Source organism: Sturnira hondurensis, unplaced genomic scaffold (assembly GCF_014824575.4).
Source record: "Sturnira hondurensis isolate 20B ecotype Veracruz unplaced genomic scaffold, ASM1482457v3 Scaffold0009719, whole genome shotgun sequence".
Classification (NCBI taxonomy): domain Eukaryota; kingdom Metazoa; phylum Chordata; class Mammalia; order Chiroptera; family Phyllostomidae; genus Sturnira; species Sturnira hondurensis.
In genome coordinates this window covers 17,188,152-17,206,650 of record NW_028082350.1, presented here as the reverse complement: position 1 = coordinate 17,206,650, position 18,499 = coordinate 17,188,152, and the positions used below count along the sequence as shown (strand labels likewise).

Here is an 18,499-nt window from a genome sequence, read left to right as displayed (position 1 = left end):
GCAACTGGTGGATGTTTCTCTCCCTCTGTCCCCCGCCCCTCTCTAAAATCAATAAGCATGTCCTCAGGTGAGGATTAAAATAAAAACAACCCCCCAAAGCTTCCTGTTAGTATGGGCACTACCCAAACGTCCGTAAGAGCACCCAGTGCCTTGCGGAGCCACGTACACTGGCGCCGGGTTCTGCTCCCCTAACAAGAGCAGCTCTCTGACTCGGGGCTAAAGATGCCTCTGATCCCAGGGACCTCAGCACCGTCGGCCGCGAGAAACCTTTGCCTCTGCGGTTTGTCTGTCCCACTGTTCCTTTGTAAATCCTGAGGGCCGAGAGCCAGAAGACTCATTTTCACTGCGCCTTTGGCCTAATCCCCCTTGAGAGCAGAAGGAACTCGCATTCAGAGTCCCGAAGACCCAAGAGCGAGTTCCAGTCAAGGTTACAAAACCCCGTATTACCGCCTGATGGCGCCAGGGGGCGATGTTGTGACTGGTTCTCTCCGTTTCTACCGTGGAAGGCAAGGAGGTATCCTCTGAAGGCCATGCTGTTCTTTCTTAAAATAATTTTTATTTATTGAATTATTTTTATTAAGCTTATGAGATGCTGTTCTTAATACTCTGTCCTGCATATGTAACGCGGAACAACTAGTTAATCATGAGCAAAGCCGAATAGATAAAGGAGAAAATAAGAGAGTCTGGCTGGTGCAGGGTCTGTGCAAACAACTCACGTCCACTCCAGAACCGGTTCTTGTGGTATTACTGATAACTCACATAGAAGAGGAGAGGATAAAACCCACACGTTGGCCTTTCTCTCAGGTCTGCATAACACCTGTGACGTTTTAATAGAACATCCCAGGACTTAGAGTTCGTCTCTGAAATCCTCTCCAGTTCACTGCAGGCGATGGACAGATGAAGCCCCCAGGAGCTGAGGTTGCTAGAAAAGTGTTACACGAATCTGTTATGTTTTCAGCCTGCCTTCTCGGCCTCTAAGCCAAAGTAGGAAGAGTGTGTTCCATGACCAATGTTTATGTTGTTCTATGTTTTTAAAAGATTTTATTTATTTATTTTTAGAGAGAGGGGAAGAGAGGGAGAAAGGGAGAGAAACATTGATGTGTGGGTGCCTCTTGCACGCCCCCTACGGGGGACCTGGCCCGAAACCCAGGCAAATGGCCTGAATGGGGATCTAACTGGCGACCCCTTGATTACCTGGCACTCAGTCCACTGAGCCACACCAGCCAAGGCTTATTCGGTATTTTTGCATGTGTTCATCTGCTGGGGCTGCCAACATGAAGTACCGTGGACGAGTTGGCTTAAACTACAGATGTCTGTTGCCTCCCAGTTCTGGGGGCTGGAAGTCCAAGGTCAGGGTGTGGGCAGGGCTGGTTCTCTCTGCAGACCGTGAGGGAGACTCTTTTGCAGGCCTCTCTCCTAGTTTCCCACTGGCTACCTTGGACTCTCCTTGACTTCTAGAAGCCCCTCCCTGGTCTCGGCCTCCCTCGTCACATGGCCTTCTTCCCCTGTGCACGTCTGTGTGTCCATATTTTCTCGTCTTACAAGGTGAACAGTCGTATTGGTTCAAGGCCCATTTGACACCAGCATGACCTCACCTTAACCCATTACACCCACCGTGGCCCTGTTTCCAAATAAGGCCACATTCTGCAGTGCTGCGAAGTAGGGTTTCAGTGTATGACTTGGTGGGGGTGGTGGTGAGCACAGTTCAAACCACAGCAACACCCCCCCATTGAGATATTGAAAAACCCCACTATTTTGTTCACGTAAAGGTTCATATGAAGACATTTCTTGAAGTCAGAAAATATTAACCGTTTATGCGTGTGGACAGTGGAGGTCAGCGTGACACTACACATCGGTGCAGGAAAGAGGTTTATAGCTCAATTCGTTTAGAAGGGGAATTCTTATTATTTTCCTTAAGTGGGTCTTATAAGCATAGCTCTTGTGCATGGAATTTTAAGCCTATTTATATCCACTTAACATGAGAGGCAGTCTTAGAACCTGGAGTTGTCTAAGTGGCCAACAAAGAGAACTCCGTGTTGAGACTTTCGTCGAGGAGTTGTTCCTTCTTTTGGTGGTTTTAAAGCTCTGAATGCCTGCTGGTTGTGGCAGCGCGTGCTCAGGTTTCCTTTCCGTCAACGTCAGGAAGCCGTGGTTGGTGTGGACACAGGCTTCGGCCTGGAGGGGCTGCCCCGTCGTCGGCCTGATGCGGCACCAGAGGAGAGCGTGCCTTTTCGGGGGGTGGAGGAGGCAGCGTATAGCATCACAGTGCATTCTTCACGCGTGAAGGAGTGGATGCTGTTCAGAGGGAAGTCGACTGCTGTGTCTGTGCACTTTGGTTGGTGTTGACTGCAGTTCTAATGCCTTATGGTCGTCTAATCTGACAGCCGTCAGATGCGGTCATTTTCAGGAGAGAAGCAGCGCAAGGAAGAGACGAACAGGAAATTGCTGTTTTATTTTTGCCTCTGTTCTTCCATGATCGTCGACTTTCCTGAGAGTGGTCTGGGAAGTGTACACCCCCACTGACATGAACTTAAGGCCTGCACGCTGTTTGCTCACCGAGCCCTCGCTCTGTGTCCCACCCGCGGCTGTGCGTTACAGTACCGAATTTTTCTACCATCCCGGGAGGTGTGTGCAGTGCTATCCTCGTGCTCTGTATGGGAAAAGGGGGGAAAAAAGGAGATTTCTAACTGTGGAGGAACTGGCCATGTCACCCCGCCAGCAGCGAATGGAATTGAGTTTCCAACCTGAGTTTTCTCTGATTTTTCTCGGCAAAGCAGTTCACTAGAGCCCCTCTGCGCGTTCACACCTGCTACTGCGCGGTGTTCTGCGTGTGCGCCTTGCGAACTGGGCCTGGATCGTAAAAACGGGTCAATCGGACGGTGTAGGGCGGGTCAGCGTCCCCTTCCTAAGCCCTTAGGGACCGTCAGGGCTCATCGAGATAGTGTGGGAGACCGTCATCAACAGTACAATACACGTCTGTGGAAGACCAGGGGGACCCTGCCACGTCCCTCCTGACCTGCGGGAACCCCCCTGTACAAACCCCGACCGCCAGGAAGGACGGCGAACAGCCTTGACCTCCCTCCGCGCACTTGGATGTCGTCTGACGCTGGATCTATCTACCGACATGGCTGAGCTTTCCCCGCTCCGCTTCCTTCCAGCCAGCGCTCACATCTCATGAACTGGGGCTGGTGGGTTTCCCCCCCACATTTTGGCAGAGCGGATGTGACCGAAAGGAAAATGACTGCGCTGCGATTGATTTTTATTTTCCAGGAGAGTCCTTCCCGTGTTCAGAAGGAGCGGGCAGCTTTTCATCCCCTGGTTCACCGCGTGGCGGGCATGCGGGCGGCCCGGGGAGCACGAGTGTGCGGTCTTGGGGGAGGGGCTCCACGCGGCCGCGTCCCCAGCCAGCCCCGAGCACGCGCTCTGAGGCTGTGGCGGGCTCTGCGCGGGGTTTGCGGCTCTCCTCTCCCGGAAGGAGCGGGGGAGGGTCACAGTCAGGCGGGGGGGGGGGGGGGGGGGGGGGGGGAGGACGCTAAGGACAGTTCCGGTCGCAACACCCCCGCCCCCTTTCTCCACGGACAGCCGAGTCAGCACACGTGGACACGTGCACACACGAGACCAGCCGCGTGGGTGTTCTCGTGGGCTCGGGTGGTGATGGGTCTTTACGACATCCGGCCCAGCCTCTGTGAACGGCCGGAGGTGGGGTCTGCCGCGGAGCCGGGCGGCCTCCCGGGGAGTTCCTGGCGCCACCGGAGCCGGCGGTGCNAGGCCCGGGGCGGGGGCGGGGGGGGGGGAAGGACGCTAAGGACAGTTCCGGTCGCAACACCCCCCGCCCCCTTTCTCCACGGACAGCCGAGTCAGCACACGTGGACACGTGCACACACGAGACCAGCCGCGTGGGTGTTCTCGTGGGCTCGGGTGGTGATGGGTCTTTACGACATCCGGCCCAGCCTCTGTGAACGGCCGGAGGTGGGGTCTGCCGCGGAGCCGGGCGGCCTCCCGGGGAGTTCCTGGCGCCACCGGAGCCGGCGGTGCGCGTGGGAGCCGTGGCGCTTGGCCGCCGGGCGTGGGTTCTCTCCCAGAGACTGGACACTGCCTGCCCACGGGCTGGATCAAGGACACAGGTGTGTTTTCTTTGGAGCGCACCATGTTTTTATGGGGGAATAAAAAAGAATGTATTGCTAACTTTTAAAATGGGGACTTTGGTATCAAAAATGTGCTTTCATTTTCTCTTAGGAAACCCATCCGCTGGAGGGTCTTCCCTGTGGAGGGGAGGGCAGCGGCCGGGGTCGGGCAGACCCCGCTGGTTTCCTGGGGCCACTTGTGCGCTGCCGGGTTCGGGCCGCAGGGGGCCTCTGGTGTCAGGGCGCTGCTCCCGCCGCGCTGGCGTTCTGCGGGTATGGGCGCGGGCCTCGGGCCCGGTTTCGCTCCTCTTCTGTTCAGTTATAAAAAAGAATTAGAGAAGCGCTCGTATACGTAGTTTAAGGTAAAGATAGAGAAAGTATTGGCCTAGCACGTTTTGTTCACCGCACATAATTTTCTAAAGGGCCGGGGAGCAGGGACATCACCGAGTGTGCCTCTGTAGTTGTATTCCCACTTCTGCGTTTGTGGATAAAGGCAAATGTTTTGAAGCCAAGTCTTTGTTTTGGAGTGTACGTTTTTAAAAAAATCTTACTGTTGCCGTCTCTCAGCCTTTTATCAGCGGTGTTTAGATCTTAATACAGTTGTTCAAAGAGAGCATGCTTAATCAAACGATTTCAGAGAAGGTATTTGTTAGCAATTGGGAAGGCTGACTTGCTCTTAAATGTATTTTTGGAATAATGTTTTCCCCCAATACTATTTTTGGCATTATATAATGAATGTTTTTGTTAGCTATATTTGAACTGGGATAAAGGTGCTTTTTCCATGAAACAGTTTTAGAATGTTACTCTAGGTTGCCTTTGGACTGACTGCCACTGAGATAGTTATTCTGCGTGAGAAGTGGCTGAGCGTCCTGTGAGCAGGACTCCAACGGGCAGGGTGAGGGATGAGGCTCTGTCCTCGCCTTGTTACTAAAAACTTCGGTGTTTTATGAGGGGGGGTCCCATGGTGGTGGTAGGGGGTGGTGATGGGGATGGGGTGGTGGGAGTGAGGATGAGGATGGTGATGGGGTGGGGTGGTGGGGTGTGGGGGTGACTTTCTTCGTAAGTTCCCCTGTGTGCCATGGATGAGAGTGAACATGACAGAGACATGATGTGATCTGCTTGGGGAGGAGAGGTGGCCAGTTTCCCAGAGGAAAAAGGCCTTGAGCAGTGACCGGTTTCTCAGGGGAAAAAGGCCTTGAGCCCCTTCCTCCAAGGGCTTTTATTGGGTTGTAATACACAGGAATACAGGGCGGCAAGGATCAAACAGTAGATAATATTTCAAAGAAATATGAGGGCTTAGTCTGAGTCAGAGTCTGTCAGGAACAGAGTTTTAGGGTTTCCTGCTTGGACCCTTATCATATGAATGAAAGCACCTTTAGCAGAGCAGACTTCACAGGTTTATCAGGAAGTCTTTGTGATGCTAGATTCTTCCCCAGGACATGCTCTAGCGAGGCAAGGAGCTGCACCCCTCCCCAACAGGTATTCAGGCTTAAGGGGATTAGAGCCGGGAAGTGCTTCTCCCAGATGACATGGGGACTTGGGCTTTGTCAAAGCTGGGGGGTGAGAGTCCATCACCCTCTTTGTCGCAGCCCCGCCTCCCCGCCCCAGTCCTTCCATGAAGGCCTCCCAAGTGATCGTGTCTGGCCTAGGTTGCTCCTCCTCTGAGGGGTCTTACCCGTCAAGGACTTCCCACCATGCTTTGGGGGCAGGGAGGAAACCGAGGCAGCATTTGCTACCAGAGACAAGCCTTGTCTCCTGCAGCTCGCATTCCAGAGGTCACTCTAGAGGTCGCTTGCTCATCCTTAGCAGGGGGATGAGTTACAAGTCCTAAAACCAGGCAGAGCGGTCCACAACAGTGGGGATAGTAAAACAATCCTTTTAGGGATAGCTTTATGGAATTGTCATTATTTGAAAAACATCACTTGCTTGAGAAGACAAATTTGAATGTATAAAAAATCACTTTTAATGTCAAGCTATAAATTTCGACAAGTAGATTAGAAATAGAAGTATTTAAAGTAACCAATTCCATGCTTGAACATCAGGTCTCGTTTACAGATATTCCCACAGAAGCAAATGTCCCAGCTTTGGGGCCCTCACGTTTTCACCTGTGACCTTAGGTGACAAGCTGGTGCATCAGAACATGAGAGGGAAAGTGACTGCGTTTGTGTTTTTATCTCTCAAATAGATACCGTTTCTTTGGATTATGATTTTCTTGCAGAACTTCTTAAAAAATGAGGCGTCCCAAGGGGTTCACAGGAGGAGTCAGCGGTTTGGAGGGCCCCTCCCGACCTGCCACGTTGTCGGCCTTCGCCCTGCTCCTGGGCTCTTTGAAATGTTAGGAGGGAGGCTCGCAGCACCCGTTGTGCGTGCTGAGTGAGAGTTAACAGGATCGAGTAGGAGTGGCCACTTGCTTTAAAAACATTTGTAGCCCTTGGCCCAGAGCAGCTGCCTCTGCGGTGTCCCCTCGCACGGCTTTGCGGGCTGTGTGGCTCTGGTTTGGAGCCCAGCCTTTGACGTGTGCGATCCCTAACTTGCCCCGCAAGCCAGGACGCCCGCTGCAGGCTGTGCGTGGGCCCCGTTGTGCCTCTTCTGCTCGGCTCTCAGTGCTGTTCGACCCAGACCGATCCCACCTGTGCGACAGAGCCTCTCAGAGCCTCACTTCTTTGTACTGATTGGCCCGACGCAAGACCGTAGAATAGACGTTTACAAACATCTGAAGGTGTCACTTTCAGGAACTTTATGTGGATGTTTTATAAGCAATATGTTCATCGTCTCATACCAGACGTAATGGTCTGCCCCTTGTACCCCTTTTCCTGTCCACCCAGGACCTCCCCATAGGACCTTCAAAAGCCCCGTCCCCCAGAAAACCTGTCCGAGGGTGAGGACCCCGCCTGTACCCGCCTCTGCTCTGCCCTCCCCTGCCTCTCTTCTTGCCGGAAATGCAGGGAAGCTGACACTAAGCACAGGGCAGTGCGCATACTTTTTAAAGTTAGGGGATGTTTAATTTGACAGTAAGTCTTGTTGTAAAGCAACCGTGGTGAAGTAGCCCTGGGGCGCTCTGTGCCTGGTGCTGCTCGCCTTAGACACAGCGTTTATGTCCCCATTTGCCGGGTCATTGCCCCTGGTCAGGTGCCCGACTGTATTTCTGTGCAGCCCTGGCTGGTCCTGCACAGTGGCACCCGCCACAGGCGGCCAGGACCCTGGACATTGCTCGTGAGAGCTCAGAGCATTTCTCTGAGTTGGGTGGAGGCAGCATTATGCCCAGTATCCCTGTTCCAACATTAAGCGGACAGTGAAGTATTAATTCTTGGTGCCTCCTTTTCCGGTTGGGGAGTCCCCTTCCTCGTCTGCTCTGAAAGGCTCTGTCATTGGTGGCTTGATGGATCTCAAGAGAGATGTACTTCTTCTTTGCCCAGTGATCACAGGCTAATTAAAAGCTTCTGCCTGATTAGAAACCAGGCCACCTTCTCTGCTACCTGTCTGCATGGACCTTCTAGAAGAGCCTCCAGCTGCGGCATGGAAGTTTGGCTCTTTCTCACACGGAAATAGTGACTCGAATCAGACTAGTCCAGTAAGCCGGTTTCGTGCTTGGCCAGCCTTAACCTTGAACACCCATGGTGTCTCTTACTTCATTAGGGTTGCTTCGACAAAGTGCTGCAGATGGGGTGGATTATAAACAACAGAAGTTTATTTCTCCCAGTTCTGGAGGCTGGGAGTCCAAGGTCAAGGCACCTGCAGGTTCATTGCCCGTGTCAGCCCGCTTCCTAGATGGTCGTCTTTTTGCGGCAACCTCATGTAGCAAAGGGCAGAGGCACTTTCTCAGGCTTCCTATATCGTAAGGACGCTAATTCCAGGATCTCATAGCCTTCTGAAGGCCTGGATTCCCGATCCTATCACACTGGGGGGTGGGGTCCCAGCACAGAAATCTGGGAGACTCAGCCATTCGGATCGCAGCACCCAGCTTGAGGGAGCTGATACGGGTTTGCATCTGAGTATAGGCCAGAGGTTGTCTGTACAGTCCCCAGAGAGATGGCCGAGGGACAGCCTCCACTTTCTCAGACTGATTTAATGCCTTAGGTGAGCGGAGTAAGCTAACCAGGCGAAGCCAAGCGCAGTGATGAGACTGAGGTTGCGTTACCTTGGCAAGCGCCCAGACTCACTGGAGGTCTCTCCAGGGAACTCTGTTCTTCCCCAGACGGCCAAGGTCTTCAGTCCTGCTCTGCTCCTAAGCCAGGGCCCCAGAGTGCGCAGAACGCTGCCTGACACGGGGACGTGCTGGGCCTCGCCAGTGCCAGCTCCGGCAGGGGCAGCCCCTGGTCCCGTCATGCGCTGCGTGTGGCGAGGTGTGGCGTGAGTGCTCCACGTTGTCCCTCTGAACCCTCAAGGAAGTCCCCGCGATGAGCATAGGAGGACACTGGGGTGGGAGATGCCATGTAGCCACCTGAAGTCACACGCCTATTAGGTGGCAAAACCAAGGTGGCCGGTCAGTACTTGGTAGTAGAGGTTGGCTTTATACCTGAGGAAGGGGGCGGGGGGGAGAAGAAGGAGAAGAACTATTATTATTAGAATTTCTAAAAAGCAGGATAAGTGATGAAAGATTGGTGATTGAAAATAGACCGCTTCCCACTGAGGTCTGCCCGAGCCGGAGGTGACAGCAAAGGCTGTCCCCACAGCAGGCAGCCCTAGCTGGTGTCCCTGCAGACTGGCAGCTGGGAACACGCCCAAGGAACGAGTGCCGTTTCCGTTCTGTAACTGCTGGTTTCTTCTTCCCCTTCCTCTTCTTCTTCCCCTCCTCCGCTCCCCCCCCCATCAAACTAAGTTGCATTTCAAAAAGAATGTTTTCTTTTTCCCATTTCTTTAAGGATCCGAATCTAATTCCAATGTTAGCTAATAGCTAAATCTGAATTTCAACATTATCCACTTTTGCAGAAAGTATCTTAAAGCTTCAAATTTGTGAAAATTGTTTAAGGATCTTTCTTTTCCTTTCTCTGTTCATTATTATTATTGTTATTTGAATGATTTATTTCTTAATGGCTATACCTTTCTCTGGGCAAAAACTAGAGTCTCTTCAAATGATTTTTTATCAGAAATTTCTAACTGGGAGAAAAGTTGTACAATCAGTGATCATTTATGTAGGTTTATTATCAGAGAAACACAAGGTAGTAAAGGAACAATGGAGAGTGTACTTGTGACGACAATATAACATTTTCGTCATATCTGGCTAAAACGAATCGGCGTATTTTAGACTCAGAAATATGTGGGGTTGTGTGATCACACCGCAGAAACATTCGTGGTGACCGACGTAGGTTAGCACGCGGCGTAACGACGCGCAGTGCTGAGAGCGGAGAAAAGGAACCACGAGTTGGAAGGACTTTGGAAGAGAAATGGCCTCAAACTGAAGCAGGAAGAGGGGACCCGTGCGCCAGGTTTTAAGTGAACGCTGATTGTGGTCCTATCACCGGTTGTGCAGAAAGAAGGTGTTGATTCTGGTGCCTCAGATTCACAGGAGATTGAACTTTCTTTTTAAACAAAGGCACAAGCATTCCTTTTTGGTGAAAAGCGTCTCGTTAAAGTGTGGACAGCAGAACAGTCAAGTTTACCCTCTTTTGTGTCAAGAAGAATGAGAAATTATACATAAGTATTTTTAAAAGAAAATTAAAACTGAAAGGATGTGTCACGCCCAAGGATTCCGACAAATGGACCGAATGTCTTGGCTTTTATTTTTGCGATTTGTTTGTAATCTCACTTGAAATACATTAGAAAGTTGACGGTAAAATATCGGCTCTCTTAACACCTGGAAATGAGTGTCGTATAACCAACCGGGCTCTGGCTGCAGAGCTATCCCGCATTTCGTGGGTAGAGGGCGCTCTTGTAAAGAAAATACTGTCCCATAGGCACCGCCCAGAATCTCGCCTGCTTGGTGACGTCAGCATCACCATGGAGACCTCACCGCAGCAGGGGATGGACCACAGGGCCCTGCTTTGGGAATGTGTAAATAGCAGTGGCTTTTATTGCCTTTGTTTCAATTGCTGCCCTCACAGAGGATGCAGACCAGAAGCTCAGAGAAGAAGGAAGTCCATATTTGTCTCTGCTTAAAAAAAAAACCAAAACCCTGTGAGCAGCTTAGTCCACTAGAAGGACTGGGTGTGATGAGAAGTTAATGAAAAAGCTATCAATTCAGATTTGACATTAAAAGAACACTGACTATGGTTTGTCTGAGTCAAAGAACGAATTACACTTCCTTTAAAAATGTATTAGGCAATTTTCAGTACAAACTATGAATGTGGACTATGTGAGCTGACTATGACAATGGCTTTACTAACCACAGTTTGTAAAACCACGAATGGAAGGGCAGTCTCTGGGCTTGAATCATTTTCCTGCAGCTTCAGGGCCAAGCGCCCGCCTTTGCGTTCTAACTGGCCTGGCTCCCAGTTGCTACCCATCTTCTGTTTAATCTGGCTAAATTTTTTAACCGGTAAAATTGGGGTTGTACCAACAACTGTTGCCAAATAGAGTGTGTCTTGTGATACTGTTGAGTGCTAGATGTGGTGATGTGTCCAGAGGTACGTGTGTGGCTCCGTCAGAGTAGAAGGATTTTCACCTTCACTTTGTGTCTTCATCATGTGGTCACTGTGGTGAAAACATACTGGAACCAACAAGGGACCCTGGTGAGTGAGAGGCCCTGAGTGACCGGCCCAAGTCTGTCCAATGGCGATGGCAACTCTGGGCTCGGAACCCAGGCAGCCACACCGCCTTGCAGGGCTCTCCCATCACATCCGGCACTTAGACAAACACAGGCACTTAGCCTGCGTTTTCTCAGCCCGGAGGGTGTGGCCTTCCGCTCAGCCCCACCAGAGAGAAACTCGGGTGCAAGGAGGGGATGGTTTTATGCGGGCTAGAGTCTCGTGCTAACCGGAGTGGGGGGGGGGTGGTCAGAGCTGAACGTTGGTGGACTAGTTTGCACCGCCAGCCACCGGTCCGTCACCTGCTTTGTTAATTGCATACTGTCCACACAGTTTCTTTTCCGACGGAGGACTGTTCTCTCAGGGGAATGCGAATCTGTGGCTCCCACAAAACTAAAAGCTGGTGACAAGTCCCTAGAGGCCTTGTGATAAGATGGCAGGTCATGGGACTCGGGGCCCCTGTGGGAGCCCGTGAGCCCACTGGCCAGCCTCTTGCACAGAGCCCCCTCCCAGTGGGAAGCAGAGCTGGGACCACGTTCCTGCTTCACATTTGTAGGGCCTCCCTCCAGCTGTGCACCAGTTCCCTGAGGCTGACGCCAAGTGTGCTTTCCCCAAAATAATTATGCTAATACAGTTCCTCTTCCCAAAGTGAGAAGGGGCACCCCCACACTGTGTTCTCTCCAAATCTGCTTAGGGAAGAAGCCTGTTGCAACAGTGCCTAGGAACTGCATATTCTTCTTTGGTTTTGATTTTATTGTTTATATAGGCATACCTCATTTTATTGTGCCTTTATTGTGCTCCACGTGTTTTTTTTTTTAAACAAATAGGAGGCCAGATCCTCTCCAGCAGCAAACAGATGACAACGGGCTTCACTGTGGCGTCCAGAACCAGACCCCCACGTATCTGAGGTGTGCCTGTACTGGGCGTGCATTTGAATTGGACTGAAATTTACCGAGGGCTTTCCTTCTTCCGACTCACGGTCTTAACTCATCTGATCTTTAAAACAGTGGTTCCGCTACACCAAGGCCCAGAGAGATTGTCCCCTTGGTGGCCTACCCAGAGCCTGGGCTCGGCCCGCCGGGCTGCGCCCTGCCGCAGCTGTGCCAGGCACCGTCTTGGGGAGGTGTCGGCACCACACTGGGCAGGAGGTGCGGCCTCCGCCTTTGCCGAGTGCAGGTTCCTGTGCAAACAGGACCCGTGTCAGGACCGCCGACTGGGGCTTCCCGGCGGGCTGCGTCGGCGGTGGAGTGGGGCCTGGGCTGCCATTTAGCATCGGCCTCCAGGCTTGTGAGAGAACCACAGGGAGCCGGCGCCCGTGGCCCTCTGCTGGGCCACCCTTCACAACGGGCTACTGAGTCCCTGGTCGTGTGTGTCTGCACACGCGTGTCCTGGAGAACAAGGGACGCGTGAGGGCGGTTGTATTTTCGAGGCCTGGCACAGTGGCTGTCAAATAACGTGGTCAGTGAGCATTTGCTGAAAGGGGACTCATTGTTCACAGCAGCGGGAGTCACTTCAGATTGGGGTGGAGAGACAATTAGGCAGAGGCAGGTTGGAGATACCTAAGGGGGAGAGAGCCGGAAACCACACGAGTAGGAAAGCAAAGTCCCGTGGCTGAAAAGAATAAGAGGATAAGTTAGGTTAGAATATAGTCTATCCTTCCTTCTATCCTTTTCTCCCTCTTTCCTTCCTTCTTTCCTTCCTTCTTTCCTTCCTTCCTTCCATCCATCCATCCGTCCGTCCGTCCGTCCATCCATCAAATGCTTGTTCAGCATCAGATGCCCTGTCACAGCTGAAGTACCGTAGACCTGAAAGGTAGGTTGGCACCAGATCTTGAGGAGTCCAAAACGCCCCACTCAGAAGATGAACTTTAACAGTGACCATTTTCGGAGCCATGGAGAGAGATTCTGAACGTTAAGTAAGAAAGAGCAGATTGATAGAATGAGACAGGATGGGTCGGAGAGAAAGAGGCCTAGGTCTGCAGGTAGGAGGATGCGACCTGGACGGACGTGGTGGCAGTGGAGAAGGGAAGAGGGCAGGGAAAGGCCTGGGTTTGAAAGATGTTGCGGCGGCAGAATCTGTAGCCACGGGGAGACCACGGACACAGCACTAGCTCTTCCGTGGCTGGGAGTGGCAGCGAAGCAGGGGAGCTGGGAGAGGGAGGTCACTTCCCCCAAACTCTGCGTCTGTGCCTGCGCACGACCTTGGTGGGCGCTTCCGGCCCCTGACGCCTATGGGGCAGGGGTTTCCTGAAAGATGGCTCCAAATTGTCACTGTCCCATTGTCCCAAGGAGCACTTTTTTTTTAAATCCATAAATGGAACTTACCTTTCTAAGCTGGTTATCACACTGAATTCTGAGCACCTCAAGTCTACGAAGGAAAAGCACCACAGACACAGAACTGGATCACCACACAAGTGGGTTTGCATTCCTGCCCTTTTTCTAATTTGTCGAGGAAGTCTAGTAAGGAAAGTTCTCAAGGCATCGGCATTGAGTGGCGATGTTCAACCATTTTCCTCCTGTGGCACATGAACTAATTACTAAAATTCTGTGCCACACCCCCAATTTTTTTTTTTGCCACTCTGACCAAAAAAATAGGTATGACTTTGATTCATTCACACTGGATGGCTACTGTTTGTGGTGGCTGGTGTCATTTTTTTATCTGACGGTCCGAGGGACAAAAGGGCAGTGCCCTTGACTAAATGGTCAAGGGCTGCGAGTTTTACAAACGCTCGCGGCACACAGACCAACAGTCGCCGGCCCAGCGAAGGGGGTCCCGGCTTTTTTCTGTGACTTGTTCTGCCAGCCGGCCTGCGCTGTGGCCACTGCCAGACCCAGGATACAGTGTGGGAGGTGGGCACGCACCAGGCTAAATCCGTCTTGTTGTGACCTGGTGTTGAAGGACCGCTCGCCGGCAGATCTTTTCCCAGGTCTTCTAACAGGGGCGGTTCTGTAAATCTGAACTCCCCCCACGGGCAGCCCCCCTTCCCTGGTAGGGGGCTGTGAGCAGGGAAGTGGTGAAGGGTCCCTGAGCAGAGGGTCCAGGAAGCCGCACCATTTCTGACAGCTGGACACATTCTTGGCTTCGTGTCCCGAAGCCTGAGGGACGCACATTGCTGGGGACCAGAATGGCTTTTCCGCGTCTTTTCGTGCTGGGTGATGACAGTCGTGGTCTGCTAACAATCTCCACGTGCCTTTCATGTTCTCGGAGTCCTGGATTTGGAAGCCACATCAAATACTCGTCATTGCCCACTTTCCGACAGAATTGCACCCCAACTGTCCAAGTGGATGGTTGTCTGTGCTTTGCATCTCAGGCTTGGAGGAGGGTCCTCGTCCAGCTGGGGGTGCCGTGGGCCAACAACCCGCTCTTTCCTGCGTGTTCGAGTTTTGACAATACAGGGTGGGGCCTATGTAGGTAGGCAGTTGTTCACCTGGAAAACGGCACCATGATTAATAAATAATAATAATAAACTCCATTTCACGTACGCGCCACTGTGTGCCCTGACCTGTGTGCCCTGCCCTGAGGTTGTCACCCGTCCACTTAGCAGTAGCTAAGAACATGCATGCAGAGGGTGTGGTCAGTGGTCCAATGTTCTGAAATGCCAGTGGTGAGAGGTGTGGGGAGAAAGGACAATTTCCTTTGGAAAACAGCATTTCCCACCCATCAGTGATCTGTTGCCGACTGGCACAGCGCCTGGCACAGAGTGGGCTCGTCCTGAGTGTTTGCAGGGGTAAAAGGAAAAAAAAGATAGCAAATAGCTGGAGAAAGGCGGCTGCTGTGGAGGGGACGGGGTGCGGGTTCTCGCCCCTGGGTGCTGCCGGGGTCCTTCCCACCCGGGCTGCTGTGTGAGGGGAGAGTCCGGGACCAGACGGGTTTGGGAAAATACCGGCTCTCTCTCTCTCTCCTTTTTGGAGTTGTGATGGGTCGGACATTAGCTCAGCAAGCATTTCGAGGAGACCAGATACAAAGAAGCCTGTCGATACCGGGTAAACTCCGTATTTTCCAAGTCGATTTGCACAAAGCCTGTTAACCATGCACACTTGAACTTGAGGAGATACTGTTCTTTAGGCTTAACTGTTCACATTGTCACCTGAAGGAGAGACCAGGTCTTACTCTTCTTTGTGTGTGCACAGGCTGTGCTAACTGGTACACGTAGGCACAGACAGACCCAGGCAGGTAAAGTGAATGTGCCCAGCAGAGAGTTGGGCAAGTCACACGGACACGGGCCAGGGCAGCTGGGGGGGAGCGGTCACAGGATATAATGGTGGTTGGCGTCAGAGTTGGAATCATGTCGAAAGGGAGGGGTAAAACCGACAGTAGGTTCTGAACGCACTGGGCTGGTGTTTAACCCAAGCGTGAGAGTGTAGCGTCTGACGCTGCTCTTAGAGACCTGGCCCTTCTTCCCTGGTGATTACAACATCCCTCTTAGGTCCCCTCTGTCACCAGGCTTTCAGAGAGGAAATACTGACTCAGTATTTCACAGGTTGCACCTCGCTTGATGTTTATTATTGAACTGTTCTAGAAATTTTATTCTCAAAACTTCAGCCAAGAGATTATTTGGGAATAAGGTTAATTAGGAAACCCACACACCATTGCACGGGGGGCGGGGGGAGGCTTTAAGTAAAGTCCTACAGCACCTCGGTGTGTGAGGGAAGTGTCACCAAGAGCTGACAAAGGGCGAACCCCAGAGAGACCCGGCACACAGAGCGGCAGATGGGTGAGGGGGAGCCCGTGGTAAGTGGGCAGGAGGGGTGGCTACCCCCAGAAGGTCTAACCCCGGTCTTCAGACACCCAAGGGAAACGCTGTTAGAAAGTCTGTTTCCTGCCGGCCACTCGGGCATTTACCCCAGGGGGCCATCAGAAATTAAAATGAGGTCGGAATCGGCGGTGTCCCCGGGGCCTCGTGTTGGTACGACACACGGTGAACATCACATCACGTCATGTAGCCCAGGACAGAGAGCAGTGTGCCTGGAATTGTCACTTGTGACCACACTTAGTGTGAAAATGGCATTTGGCTCTCAGAGTTCTTAATGGAGCCCAGGGAGTCGAACACGTGTCAGAAGGTTGTTTCAAACCTTTTCCTTCCCACGACCGTGAGAGGCCGGGCAGCCCGAGTCACTTACACTGAGCATGGCCGCAGTGGCGGGTGGCATGCCTGAAGCCCAGCAAGGCGGACCTTGCCTGTCACCCCTCCCATGGAGGGCTGCATTGGTGTGTCAGCTCGAGGCAGAAGGGTTTACAGGGTATCTTGCACTCGTATCACAACACCACTGTTTTTTTTCTTCTGTGGTCGCCCCAAACGGCCGTCACCAGGCACCTAGGTCAGCACCAGCTACTCAAGAACGTCTTGGTTGCTAAAAATCCCATGCTGACTCCTATCGCTCTGGGGGCCTCTTGCGTTCAGGGGAACAAAGGGGCGCTGCTCTCCCCCACGTTGCCGGGCTCCCTCTGCTATGACAGGACAGGGCTCTTCCTTCCGAGCCTACTGGTCTATCGAGTGGTAAATGGGACAGCTCCCCGGTCTGCTATCCCGGTTCCGCCCTCCCACGCCAGTGCATCATCGGGACCGTTTCTTACTGGGGACAGATGCCGGAGCCCTGGCTTTGAAAACCCTGGGGAGAGGCGGGCGGGCCGGCCCTGGCCAGGGATGGGACGGGAAGCGGCCGGGCCGCCGTGGGCCGGCCGGTGCGTTGGTGTGACTGCCGTGCGCTGACCCCTTGCTGACTGCCGTGCTTTTCTCTTGTAGGTGATGTGCCTTCAGGACTTTTTTGGTGACGATGACATTTTTATTGCATGTGGACCAGAGAAGTTCCGTTACCAGGATGATTTCTTGCTAGATGAAAGTGGTAAGGAAAAAAAAAGTTCAAAACCAAGGGAAATCTGAGGCAGCTTTCCAAAGCGAGCTGTGCAGGCCGAGTTGATGTCAGCCCCGAGCCGCCAAATCAGTTTCAGCCCCCGGCCCAGCACGGCTTTCCCGCGGCTCGGGTTTCTTTGATTTTTTTTTTATAGAAAACAGATGAAATGATAATGGGGAAGGTTAAATCACTTAGAAGGGTAAATTACCAATGGCTAATTTATAACCACTTAGTAACTAAATCAGTTCCCTAGAACAGCATGGTATGGATTTCTACTACTTTGAGTATTTTCCTCAACATTCGTACTTGAGAGATAGGCGACCATAAAATTACTGTGTGTGTTCTAGGCTCCGCTTCCAGGCAGTTTCCTTTTGTTGCCCTTTCTTTTAAATATTTCAGAATTTGATGTCATTGCCATCCGTGAGGGACCCCGTGGGGGAGCGTGGCTTCCTCCCAGCGGAGCTGACGTGTGGGAAAGGGGACAGTCGATGAACAGGGAGAGGCGTGTCGCAGAGGCTGTGACTTGGGAGTGCCCTTTTCTGACACCATAAATCATCCCAGCATCTTGACCAGTGTCACGGAAAAGGTTTTCGTAGAGGCTTTTCGTGAAAAGTCTTACTTCTGGTTTAATGACTGGGATATCACATAATTATGAATAATTCAAGTTCTAGATTGTTGGAAAGGGTTTTTGAAGTGCTGATGAACTTTGGCCTAGATAAGCGAAGATAAGGTGTGTTAGCTTTGGGGCAGGTGGACCGGAAATCTTGTACGTGAGCACCGATGTAATCGGGTAAGTGATACAGTGAACATAGCTGATTGTTATCCACACGAGGTACCGAGATTACATACGTGTGTACACATCAGTTACATGCATTTACACATGCATGCTACAATTATTTCATCATTTATCAGTGACTCAGAGTGTGTAGGGAGGGATAAGAATAAGAAGGATGGCCCCTTAATTGTGTAAACGGCAAAGATTTATGCAGATGTATCACACAGATCAAGTCCCGCCCACCCCTTCTTCAGGGTCAGACAGCTTGGCCAGCCTGCGGAACAGAGGCTCTTGAGGGTCAGGCGGACGAGCTGACAGCATAATTTTGAGAGAAATAAATAGGTGGCCTGGATTTTCCATTTACAGAATGTAGCTGCTTCTGACAGAATGGTCTGGAAGACCAGATGCACTCTGAAACGGAAGCTTTGCTCGCTGCTTTGATGCCGAAAACTGGCCGTCCGCTTGGGAGGGGAGTGCAGCCCGTTCTCACCAGCAGGGTCTGCCTGGGCTCCCAAGCCCTGGGTCTCTCCATCCCAGCCCCGGGGAGCCCTGGGGTGGGGAGGCCTGGGCCGGGCCTTGCCTCCCGACAGCACGGGACCCTGCAGCCGCTCCTCACCTGCATGAACGGGCGGGCAGGGCAAGCTTTCCGAGAACGCACAGAAAAATACCAGGACGCCCCGTGCGATTTCCCGTTAGAGGCCTTTTCCACCGAGTAGAATGTGCATGGCCCTCCCTCTCTGTATCTGCCTCTCTGCCTGTCTGTCTGCCCAGCAGTGCACAAGTGCACACATGTGTCAAGCACACACGTGTCGGGGCCCCCAGCCCACGTCGAATGGCTCCCCTGGAGGATGCACCCCCCCATGTCTTGATGTGGAAGGTGTTTGCCGAGTGCCTCCCCCATCCTGAAACAGACACATGGGTTGGGAGGAGCGGGGGCAGCAGGGGGAGAATCTAAATCGAGATCTTCTTTCCTTGGGTGAACTCGACCTGGAGACTAGATTCCCACAGTGATGACTGCAGTTTCCTGTCCCATGTGCGGCACGTCCCTGTGCTAATGCATTCGAG

General features: G+C 52.4%; 1 protein-coding gene across 4 annotated transcripts in view; it reads left to right on the top strand.

Moving 5' to 3' along the window:
• DCLK1 (doublecortin like kinase 1) overlaps window positions 1-18,499 on the top strand; it is a 233,090-nt gene that overhangs the window by 98,315 nt on the left and 116,276 nt on the right. For all 4 annotated transcript variants that reach the window (XM_037057652.1, XM_037057653.1, XM_037057654.1 and 1 more), the window contains one exon: window positions 16,551-16,650. In XM_037057652.1, the coding sequence (XP_036913547.1) occupies window positions 16,551-16,650 (100 nt within the window). The remainder of the gene's footprint in view (window positions 1-16,550; window positions 16,651-18,499) is intronic.